Source organism: Chiloscyllium punctatum, chromosome 24, assembly GCF_047496795.1.
Source record: "Chiloscyllium punctatum isolate Juve2018m chromosome 24, sChiPun1.3, whole genome shotgun sequence".
NCBI classification, from domain to species: domain Eukaryota; kingdom Metazoa; phylum Chordata; class Chondrichthyes; order Orectolobiformes; family Hemiscylliidae; genus Chiloscyllium; species Chiloscyllium punctatum.
In genome coordinates, this window is record NC_092762.1 from 62,330,321 (window position 1) to 62,342,837 (window position 12,517).

Sequence of the window (12,517 nt, forward strand, 5' to 3'; positions counted from 1 at the left end):
CACTGTTTGGCTTTTTGTTTTGCTGACATTTTCATTAGAAATATCAACACCAAAATTTAAAGTGAAAACTGCCAGTGTAAGTTTGTAGTCTCTGAGCAAGCCAGTAGCCTTGTAGCTGCTGAGGAAGATGATGTAGCGGGCCATGTGGAGACTTAGGGAGAGTGGGGTTATCTACCAAAACATAGGAAAGACAGCATGCATATTTGGTTCAAAAAGGGCTAGTATGACCTGTCATCACTGCTGGGCCAGTGGGGAAATCTGACAGTCGGACTGAAAGGAATATCTGAATTGTAGTTAACAAGAAATAGCTGATTGACAAGCTGAGAAATGAGGTGACTCAAGTGTCTAGAGCAGATTGACAGTGGTGATAAGACTGAGTAGTTTTCGTTCCTGTTTGAAGCAGGTGATAATTCTAGGCATCGGTCATGTTACAAAAGGCCAGGGAAATAGAGACCTTTACAGAAAGAAAGTTATTTGAGGCAATTTTTGGCTTTGAGTGACTAACTTATGAAACTTTTTTGTGGACTTTGTTTTTCTCAATAATTTTAGTTTTGCTTTACTAAAGTAAATTCCAGTTATCTCTTGAGAGAGAAAAGGTAAGGTGAACAAGTTGATCAGTTTGTTCTGTGACATTCGATGGTTTCAGATTTGGAGCTTTCAAAACCAAATGCAAATTTGTTTTTATTGTGATAGTTTGCTGAAAATGTGCTTATCCAGGTTGTTTTGTGGCTCACACCTGTTCCTCCCTGTACTTAAGCAAATTAGCATCATACAGATCCATGATGCTCTAACTTTTGAGGGAATCAAGTTTGAACACCTCATGAATACAGCCGGATGCAAAGCTTTTAATGATATAGGTACATATGTCTGTCTGAAAATTGTGTAAAAGACATAACAGATATATGGTGTTGAAACATTTACTGATGAGTTAGTACTGCATGAAACATTATGACTAGCTAAAAAAATTGAGAGCTAACTTTGACAACTTTGAAAATTCTTTGGAAGTTGACAAAGTTAGCTCTTTTTTTTTAGCTAGTCAGAATGTTTCATGCAGTACTAACTCATCAATAAATGTTTCAACACCATATATCTGTTTATGTTCTGAGATTTTGGTTTGTGTTGGGTAGTATATACAGCTATCTTGCTCCCATAACCAGTCAGTGTTTCGTGTCCAGTAGTTTGACTGCACTGCTCAGTATTTAATCGTATGATGTAATTTGATGGGAGGGAAGTATTGTGATAATAGGATTCCCTTTTGATCTGAACCGGAAACTGTCCCTTTTGCATGTGCTCTTTGTGAGTTCCTGTGTGCAGCTTAGTAAATATGTTAGTGAGAGGAGACCTCATGCAAATGATTCTTCTGCTTTGTTTTGTGTACAAGTGAAGACAGGGTTCTCCCCTTCCTTCACTGACACTTCTCTTGAAAAATGAGACAAAATATAATAAGCCTTCCATTTTGTGGACTGATATGCTGGATTTTGGCATTACCCTTTTTCTGTAGACTACATCTCACCTTCTGAGGCTTAGTTTGCAATAGGCAAAGCTGAAAATCAGTCCCCTATTCAAAACTGAATGGGCTCCTCCATGTCACTGCTATGGAAGGGTAATGCCTGCGGGTTTTATTTTTGGAATACAAGCTTCCCGCAAGAGTGTATTCTCTGCACCTCTTGTTCTAGGTGCATGTGTAGAATAAGTCCTTCCAAAATAGCTGTAGATGTTGTTCGTCTGAGATGAGATAATGAGTTGAGAGTGTTTTTGCTGGGAAAGCGCAGCAGGTCAGGTAGCATCTGAGGAGCAGGAGAGTGGACATTTCAGGCATAAGCCCTTTATCAGGAACGAGGCTTGTGGGCCGGGGTTGAGAGGTAAATGGGAGGTGGTGGGGTGGATAGCTGAGAAAGCATTAGGTGGATGAATGTGAGGGAAACGGTGATAGGACGGGGGGGGAGGTGGAGGAGTGAAGGACAGGTCCAGAGGGTGGTGCCGAGTTGGAGGCTTGGGACTGGGATAATGTGGGGGGAGGGGAAATAAGGAAGCTGTTGAAATCCATATTTATCCTGTGGGGGTTACAAGGTCCCAAAGAAGAATGAGGCGTTCTTCCTCCAGGTGTCGGGTGGTAACGGTTTGGTGGTAGAGGAGGCCCAGGACCTGCATGTCCTTGACTGAGTGGGAAGGGGAGTTGAAGTGTTCAGCCACAGGGCGTTGGGGTTGGTGGGTGCGGGTGTCCCAGAAATGTTCTGAAGCGATCCACAAGAAGGGGTCCAGTCTTCCCGATGTATTTCCCAGTGGAATTGGTCATCCTGGAAACAGAGGAATTGAGAGGTAGGGTGAGAGGAGGTGTAGTCTAGGTAGCTGTGGGAGTCGGTGGGCTTGTAGTAGATGTCTGTGATTGGTCGCTAGAGAATGTGATGGAGAGGTCCAGGAAGGGAAGGGAGGTGTCAGAGATGGTCCAGGTTAATTTGAGATTGGGCTGGAAGGTGTTGGTAAAGTTGAACTTTTCAACCTCCTTGTGAGGACATGAGGCAGCGCCAATACAGTCGTCGATGTAGCGGAGGAGCAGGTGCAGGATGGTGCCAGTGTACCTGCAGAAGATGGGCTGTTCCACGTACCCGACAAAAAGGCATAGCTGGGTCCCATGCGGGTGCCCATGGCTACCCCTTTGGTTTGGAGGATGTGGGAGGATTGGAAGGAGAAGTTGTTGAGGAAGAGGAACTGTTCAGCCAGGTGGGTGAGGGTGTTGGTGGAAGGGTACTGGTTGGGATGGCGTGAGGGGAAAAAACAGCTTAATTTTTGTGGACATCTTTACAGTCGACACTTTAAGCCCTCTGTATCACAGAGATTGAAGCCTATGGCATTTTAATTAGTAAAACTTTTGCCTTGTTTTAAAAAAATAATGTTAGACTGAAATAATGTCCAAATTCCAAACAGATAAAAAGAAAATCAAATATCCCAAAACCTGACCTGTGCTTATGGGAAAGCAAGGTCATAAATATAAGGTGATTAAGAGGAAGTAAATAAGTCAATAGAAATGTCTCGGCTTGGGTCAGATTAATTGCCCATTATATGTAGTACCTAACATTCCATTTCATTGCAGTTGGTGAAACTAAATAACAGAAGTTGGGTAAAATGGGCACCTGATTCAATATCATTCATTTTGTCCCACTGGCCAAGGATTTCTAGGTGGAAAAGTAACCAGATGATAAAATATTGAAGGAAATGGGCAAGGAAGTAGCAGAATAACTCTGATTTGTAGATTCTTAAAGCATTGCCTCCAGTAATTTAAATTTCTAAATACAGGCACTTTGTTATAGATTTATGATAGGAAAATGAGATTTGTTGACACATAGTCTGTGGAAGAACTCCTGTTATATATGGTTTCTGAGTTTGGTTGTGGGTTTAGCAAAATGGATAACCCCCAACTTTCTTGCAATGGTTTTGCAACTTCAGTAAAAAGACTGTTCAATCACATACACTATCTTCATTCTCTTGATTTTTAGAGCTAATTCATGTTGGAGAGTTTCTGCTGCTTTTGATCTGTTCCAGTAATACACACAGGTTCTTTATTTATTCTGCACAGAAGTACAGACTACAAGGGAAATAACATTTTTAACTGAACAGGTCACATTTAAACTGGGGTAATATTGAAAATACAGGCGAGTTAGAATTGGATGAGCAGGATGTGTGAGGTACAAAGGGAGCAGATCGAGTGGGTGGGATTGTGGGAGAAGAGAAAATGCCAAATTGCCTCAGAGGTAATGCATTATCTGTTAGAGTTTATTGTTGACATCCCTCATTTCACCACGTCCTGTCACATAACCCCAGTTCTAATATGGTAGCCTCTACCTATCGTAATAATCAAAGCAAGATCTGTCATGAATATTTTGTAAATGTACAATTTTAATCTATTATATAGAGTGTCACGATATTTATAAAATGTGGACAGTCAACTTCCAACTTCCATCATCAGATTTTCATACCTGGGACCTTTCATGGACTAACAACATTTAATCTCATAAGAATAAACACTGACTTAAGATGGCTACAGCTGTCACTTGATCAGATTGAGCAGAGTTCATGAATCCATTTTGAGGCTAACAAAGTCTGGACAAAAATTAACATTTTATCGAAAGGCACTGAAACGCAGTCAGACATGAAAGGACCCTTTGTCTAACCACTTTGATTTACAATCTTTAGATGTTTTACATATTGTCGTGAACGTTGCCTGCAGATTGGACAGCTTGAAAAAACATTGACGCCAGACATTGGAATATGCAAGTGAACTTTACTTCAGGCAAAAAAAGTTATAAAGCAGAGAGAACAAATAGATCAGTAACAACAGAACTGAAAGACCCACTGTCTCTGCCAATTTTTTCAGCCTCAAGAAAAGTAGTGCCAGCTGATGAGGCAAATTGGAGAAGCATATGTTCACTGAGAACTTGAAGTTATTTACAGATGTAGTGACTGCTGACTATGCAAGAATTAATTAAGTGGTCTCAGGTTAAAATCTAATAAATACTTCAAAGACTCTCATGACTTCATTTGAATTACATCCTTGCCTTTCTTTTTGTACCAGATGCATTTCTTTTTAAATGTTATAACATATGTGTTTGTTACAATTTATTATTTTTATACAGGTTAGTAAATAATAAAATTTTCTTTATTTCTCACGTGAAAATGTTGGAGTTAGCTTCTTATTTTTGACTAGTATTCCCTTTTAGTTGAATTGTAATATAGCTACTTGTGGAAAAGAAAAGTAAAAATGTTATTATCATTTGAGGAGGTTAAAAAGAGGAGAGCTAATACATCCTTCCTCATCTGATTGTAATGAGGACTAGACGTATATACGTCTGCTGTAGGCATAGAGGGCCTATATCTTTCTGTCCTGTAGGATTCTCATCGCTAACAGCTGAGATGGCAGGAAAAGACATTGTGCCTGACACGTTTTGTAATAAGTGATAAATATTGCTCTTGTGAAATATGTGCTATTTTAATGTTGGAGCAATTTAAGATGAACTCCAGGAGTGCATTTGAAAATAAGTCTTTGATACTGAGACTCTTTGACAGATTCACAGCTGGAAAGTGCTTTCGAAAACTGATTTCCAGTAACTGTTAGGTGTGAAAAGAAGCAAACTGTTGATTCCAGCAGGTAAAACCACAGTAACTTTGTTCTAACTTGTTAACATTCTTGTCATTTTGGGCTTTAATCTATTTATGAAATGTACAATGTCTGCCACATTAAGCCATAATAAGTGTAACCATTTGAGAATTTTTTTTGGTGTTTAAGATTTAATTGTCATGTGGTGAGACAGTTATTAACTTGCGTGTTACTGCAATTAAAGATAGAGAGTTAGTTCTTTAAGCCCGTAAGACATGGGAGCGGAATTGCATCATTTTGGCCGAGTGAGTCTGCTCTGCAATTTGATCATGGCTGTGCCACTTTATTAAAGGGAAAGATGTTTATTTAAGCCTTTATCATCTCCACACTCTTCCTATGTTTTCCTCCTGTCACCTTTCTTTGGTTCAATTTGTTAAACAACCGGATGTGTGCTGTGTTAAGTGTATATGTTTTCTCATCAGCATGCTTCCATAGACTTGTTTTGGCACACCTTTATATAATCTTTGCATCCCTTCTGCGCACTGGTAATTTTGATCATGCCTTTTTACATCTTTTTACAGAGCTGTATGAATAAAACTTGGCAAATGGGGAAATGAAGGAAGGGTAAAGAATAAGCTTCTTCCCTTTCTCACAATGCACATGCACAATGCTTTTTCTTTAAAAACAGCATTCACATCTTGTTGCAGTAATTTAAGGCAAAATTGCAAATTTGAGTACAGGCAGTCCTGTATTAACATGGTAGTTAGGTTTCGAATAGCTCAGTTTCACTTATCTCGCTATAAACCCATAGAAGTATTTGGGTTACTTTTCTTGCTTCGTATTCGAGATTGCTTATTTGGGGACTGCAGACTTTGGGCAGATTTTTAAAATAAAAACTTTTACCTGCCTCGATTTAAGGCTGGATATGGATAAAACAAGCTGAGTGTACAGGAACTTGCCCAACAATGCTGAGTTATGGTGCATATTTATTCCTTTTGTGTTGCTGGTGATCGGCAATGTTGTGAATTAGATGCATATTATTGGACTCATGGGTTGTAAAACAAAAACTGTTATGACAAAACTGTTAATTGAGGACCTACTTTATTTGAGAGAGAAATTTTCCATGACTTAAGCTAGGAGCAAAGTTACTGATTGTAACAAGTGTCGGGAGCAATTTGAAGTAATGAATTCAGAGCTGCATCAGAAAACTATTGACTCTTTTTTTAAAAAAAATATGCTAGTGGCAATATATTATATAGGCACGTTTAGAATTTCTCACTGCATGCAGTGTTAGAATTCAATCTGCTACTATTTCAGAACCATTTGTCCTGTAATTCTTCCTGGTTCCTTTGTGATGCTTCAACTACCTTTCATCATAATTCCCAGTTTAAAAAAAGTAATATAGTTTACAGTATGGAATTGCCCTACTGCTGGACTAGGAAGCCTGGTTTCAAGTCTGAAATTGTCTGTATTCTGGATGAGAGGTGCTGGAAAAATACAGCAGTTCAGGCAGCATCCGAGGAGCAGTAAAATCGACGTTTTGGGCAAAAGCCCTTCAGGTATTCCTGATGAAGGTCTTTTGCCCGAAACGTCGATTTTACTGCTCCTCGGATGCTGCCTGAACTGCTGTGCTTTTCCAGCACCTCTAATCCAGAATCTGGTTTCCAGTATCTGCAGTCATTGTTTTTACCTGAAATTGTCTGTAGTGTTCAGGGATGTGTAGACTAGGTGGCTTAGCCATGGAAAATGCGGGCTTATGTGATATGATGGGGATGCTGGGTCTGGGTGAGCTGTTCTTCAAGAGTTGATGTGGACTCGATTGGGCCAGAAGGCCTCCTTTTGCACTGTATGGATCCTATGAAGTCCCAGCTGCTACTGAGATGTGTGATAATCTGAGTAGGTTGATTAGGTTATAAGAGAAATAGGTTAAATAATAAAAAAAAAAGTTGACCTTTCTCCTTTGTCAAGGATTCCTGTCCATGGCTTCGGTAGCAGCCTGGGACTCATTTTGGCAGCATTGGTGATGGTTTTCATTAGCACCAGTCTGGGTCTGGTTGTGGTAGATTCAGCGTCGGTGTGTGACTCCATGCAGCCTTTCTTTGCCATCGTGGAGATCCAGTCCGGGATTCCCACCAGGGTGGTGTGTCAGGTTCTCGAGCCCAGAGCCGTGACATGGACTTTATCTTAAATTCTTTTTCTTTCTTATACTATTGTGGAAAGGCTATTATTCTGAACTTCTTATTTTTTTAATCTTTTAACCTATTACAAACATTTTGTACTTTTGAAAGCCTGTAATGCTAGACTATTTATTTATTTATTTTCTTTATTTCCCCCCCTCCAAGAATTTGTACTCCAGAATCAGTACTGAGGTATCTTTGTACCTAAGATGGTGTCATTAATGGCAACTTGCAAACTTTTCACTGTACTTACGTGAGTACATGTGACAATAAAGCTAATTAATTCATCCATCGTACAAGGTGCACAAATGATCAGTGACAGCATGTTTAATGATTCTGCCTTTAGCTGAAAGCTGTCTGTGTGATGGAAATATGGGAAGCCAATCCCTGAAGCTTATACTCAAACTGGAGTGTCGGAGGCTGAGGGGTGACCTTTTATAGAGGTTTACAAAATCATGAGGGGCTTGGATAGGATAAATAGACAGTGTTTTCCCTGGGGTGGGGGGAGTCCAGAACTAGAGGGCATAGGTTTAGGGTGAGAGGGGAAAGACATAAGAGACCTAAGGGGTCACTTTTTCACGCAGAGGATGGTACATGTATGGAATGAGCTGCTAGAGGAAGTGGTAGAGGCTAGCACAATTGCAACATTTAAAAAGCATCTGGATGGATATATGAATAGGAAGGGTTTGGAGGGATATGGAACGGGTGCTGGCAGGTAGGTCTAGATGGGGTTGAGATTTCTGGTCGGCATAGATGAGTTGGACTGAAGGGTCTGTTTCGTGCTGTACATCTCTTTGACTGCCAATAAATCAATTGGCAGAAATAGCATAGCGGAGAGCAGTATTTAAGATGGCTGTCATTAGTGGAAATTTTGGTGGGTACTGTAAAAAGAATAAGTGGACTTACTGAAATTTCCTTTTGAGGAAGAGAAGACATCTACTGAAGATTGCACTTAATCTGCTGTTTTATTATGTTTCTCTTCTGGTTGCTTACAGTGCACCGTGCAGGTTAAATTGGAACTAGGCCACCGTGCCCAGCTTCGGAAAAAGCCCACTACTGAAGGATTCACCCATGACTGGATGGTGTTTGTCAGAGGACCAGAACAAAGCAACATTCAGCACTTTGTGGAAAAAGTGGTTTTTTGGTTGCATGAGAGTTTTCCAAAACCTAAACGAGGTGAGTGGTGATTTTGAGGAACATTTATGATAACCCCTTGTGTTTAACAGTCTGATACTGGAACATTCTGATTTTTTTTCTTCCCCCAAGTTGAAGGTTCTTGTGTGTGTTTGAGATTAGCTAGAGCTGGAGGTGAACTGAAGGCAATAATAATAGCAATCAGTAAACTTGGTTCAGTCTTGCCTGAATTGTTGAAATAAGAATGGTTGGAACTATAGACTTCAGCTGACAAATTGCCATGTCATAATTTAAATTATTCTTTTTTTTTCTCTCTGCCCTCCATAGCGTTGAAAGGAATTGCTTGTACCCGCAAGTTACCGTTCAGCACCCTATTTAGAACAGATGTTAAATCCTTGTTTTTTGAGGCCAGTAATTTGAAAGAATTGAAATTCTTCACTTCAATCAATTTAACTGAAACAAATTTTTAATCATCTCTCACTGTGTTTTGTCTTTCTGCCAGCATCTCCGTATGTGTCTTCTCCCTGCTCCCTTCTAACTCAATCAGTTCTATGCTCGCTGACCTACATTGGTTCCAAGTTCAGCAAGGCCTTGATTTTTAAAAATAGCTGTCATGTGTTCAAATACCTCCTCATCAAACTCCTCATGGTCTCTGATCTCCTGCAACTCTAATTCTGCAAGAACAGAGTGTCTTTCCAATTCTGGTATTTTGTACATCTTGTGCTTCCTTTGCCACACAATTGGCAGCTGAACTCTGAATGTGTCAGATTATACCTTTTTTTTTTCTTTTTAAGATCTTTATTAAAATCTGCTTTCACAAAGCTTTCGTTCCCAATGCCTGATATGTTCTGACCAGTTTTTGTTTAATTGAGATTCTGACACGCCATTAATGATGTTGATATCAATACTTTGTTTTGTTCTCTTTCCAAATCCTTTCCGAACAATTCTTACCTGTATTTTCTGTCATTTGCCTTTGTTCTTTCTGTAACCTTTGTCTCCGTTATCCTCCTCAGAGGCTTTCTGTCTTTCCTTGCCTCTGTTCCCATCATGCCATTACTTGATTTTCTTTCGTTTACTCAAAGTACAGTTCTCTTTCCTTTCAGTCTGCCTCTGCTGATGTTTCTGTTCCTCTGTCCGCTATCACTATTTATGCACAGATTGTACTGACTAGATTGTACCTTCAATTGCTGCTGCTGTTCTGTATTTCCATTTGTTTCATCAAGTTGTCTAATTTTGTCATTTTCTGATCCAAAATGTCATCTTCTGCACCTGGCACTGCTCCCTTCTCTCTGTTCAACACATGCCCCCATATACATCTGTCCACATATTGCTCTTGTAGCTGAGCATATCTCCAAGTGCATTGTCTCCATCATCCCATGTTCTGCAAACATATCTTTGCTAAAAGAAATCCAGAGTTGAATAAAAGAAATTCAGTCAATGTACGTACTTTATCTGAAGTCAGTTGTGTCATAACCTATTATAGTTGGTCTTTCCATCTGCGCTCATTATTTATAGAATAGTGATTTTGTTCCTTAGGAATGTAGGAGCAGCAAATGGCATTCAACTAATAATCTCCTCAATGCCATTTTTCATTTGTAGGCTGGACAGAAATTTGGGTGTTTCATTGCACGAGTCACAAAGTTTTGTCGTGTGTGCAGCACATAATCAAGAAGGTTTAGATTAGATTAGATTAGATTAGATTACTTAGTGTGGAAACAGGCCCTTTGGCCCAACAAGTCCACACCGACCCGCCGAAGCGCAACCCACCCATACCCCTACATCTACTCCCTTACCTAACACTACAGGCAATTTAGCATGGCCAATTCACCTGACCTGCACATCTTTGGACTGTGGGAGGAAACCGGAGCACCCGGAGGAAACCCACGCAGACACTGGGAGAATGTGCAAACTCCACACAGTGTGTGTAAAAACTCCACACAGTCAGTCGCCTGAGGCGGGAATTGAACCTGGGTCTCTGGCGCTGTGAGGCAGCAGTGCTAACCACTGTGCTGCCCACGAGTGGGATGTTATCCTTTTATTATGAGAAAGTTAAAAATCTCACAACACCAGGTTATAATCCACAACAGGTTTATTTGAAAGTACAAGCTTTCAGAGCACTGCTCCTTCATCAGGTAGCTAGTGGGGCAGGATGCATAGGGCACAGAATTTATAAGTAATTATAAAACTGGTGTGATGTATTGGATAAACCGAGGTGGCTGTTAAGTCTTTAATCGCTTAAAATAGGGATACAGGTTTCGATTGATTTAATATGTAAATTCCAGAATTTCTTTCGAGTCACAAAAAGCGACATATCAGCTCAGGCAATGCATTAAAGGTGTGAGGTTCGAGTCTGTCTGAGTCCTGACCAGAAAGTTAAGACTGGTTTTATTTCCAGAGTAGGAATTTATAAAATGTCACATTGGCTGACTGCCTTCAGACTGTGCTCTTTGAACAAAATAGAATGGATCTGCAAGTACTAATCTGCAAATGCAAATTCTTCCCACAGACTTGAGCTCTTGATAATGTGTGTGCATGAGTGTAATGGAGTATATGCATGTGAGAGAGCATTTGTGTGAATGTGAGTGTGTGTGTATAGTGTGGTGGGGGTCACATGTAGTGTGACATGAATGCAAGATCCTGGTTGAGGCTATCCTCATGGGTACTAAACTTGGCTAGCAGCCTCTGCTCAGCCATTCTGTGTTCTGCGTATCCCAAAGTCTACTTTGGAGGATGTTCACCCGAAGATCTGAGGCTGAATGTCTTTGACCACCGAAGTCTGGTCCATTCATCCATTGTTATTGCGTCTGCATGGTTTCGCCAATATACCATACCTTGGGGCATCCTTGCCTACAATGTATGCGATAAACAACGTTGGCCAAGTCACGTGTACCTGCTGCGCATGTGGTGGATGGTATCTCCACATGTAATGATAGTGTCCATGTCTCTGACATGTCTCTGACATGTCTTGCAGTGGTTGCAATGACAGGGTTGTATGCTGTTGTGGAGCAGTGCTTCAAAAGCTTGTATATTCGATTAAACCTGTGGACTATAACCTGGTGTCTTGTGATTTTTAGCTTTATCCACCCGGGTCTAACATCAGCATCTCCATATCTTTATTATGAGAGGAACTGAAAAATAAAGGAAGGATGCTTTGCCCCAGTAATGCAGGGCATTGATGAGGCCACATCGAGATTATGATGTTCGGTTTTGGTCTCCTTATTTAAGGATGGATGCAGTTGCATCGGAAGTGATTCTGAGGAGATTTACTTGATTTAAACAGGTTTTCTTATGAGGGCAGGTTGGACAGGCTCGACTGGTTTTCTCTGGAGTTGGGAAGAGTGAGAGAGAACTTAATTGAAGCATGAGTTTGAGTGGTCTTGATAATATGGTTGTGGCAAGGACATTTCTTTATGTCAGTCAGTCCGGAACTAATGGACATTTTTCAAAGCTCACATTTGTAGGTCTGGGGAGGAGAATTTGTTTTCTCAAAGGTTGAGGGACTTTGGAGCTTTCTGTTCCAAAGGTGGTGAAAGTGTGGTTTTGGAAGATCTTCAACACATCAATTAACTTTCCTGCATAGCAAGAATCTTAAGAGTCAGAGTCATAGAGTCCGACAGCATGGAGATAGGCCCTTCAATCCAAACTGGTCCATGCTGACCAAAATGTCCATCTGTGCTCACCCCAATTTCCTGCATTTGGCCCATATCCTTCTAAACCTTTCCTATCCATGTATTTGTCCAAATGCCTTTTAAATGTTGTTACAGATGCTGCCTGACCTGCTGTGCTTTCTCAGCAACACACTTTCGACTCTGATCTCTAACATCTGCAGTCCTCACTTTCTCCTCGTTAATGTACCTATCTCAACCACTTCTGCTGGAAGCTTATTCCATATGCATTCCATATTCCACCTTCTGTGTGGGGGAAAAAAAAAGTTGCCCTTCAGGTTTCCATTTATTCTTTCCTGTTTTGCTCTAACCTGATGCCCTCTAGTCCTCGATTCCCTAACCCTGGGTCAAAAACAGAAATATCTGTAAAAGTTCACCAGGTCTGGCAGCATCTGTGGGAATGTTTCAGATCCAGTGAGCCTTCCTCCGATTTCTGGGGTGTAGATGGG

The 12,517-nt window shown here is 40.6% G+C and overlaps 1 protein-coding gene across 5 annotated transcripts in view; it reads left to right on the forward strand.

The window, feature by feature from the left end:
* mllt1a (MLLT1 super elongation complex subunit a) overlaps nt 1-12,517 on the forward strand; it is a 115,045-nt gene that overhangs the window by 21,873 nt on the left and 80,655 nt on the right. For 4 of the 5 annotated variants that reach the window (XR_011964019.1, XM_072594019.1, XM_072594017.1 and 1 more), the window contains exon 2: nt 8,265-8,445. Coding sequence is in view for 4 of the 5 variants with exons in the window: in XM_072594017.1 (XP_072450118.1) it covers nt 8,265-8,445 (181 nt within the window). In the remaining variant the exon portion in view is untranslated. Of the gene's footprint in view, nt 1-5,081; nt 5,144-8,264; nt 8,446-12,517 lie in introns of those variants that run through there. The other variant, XM_072594020.1, reaches the window with a different exon arrangement.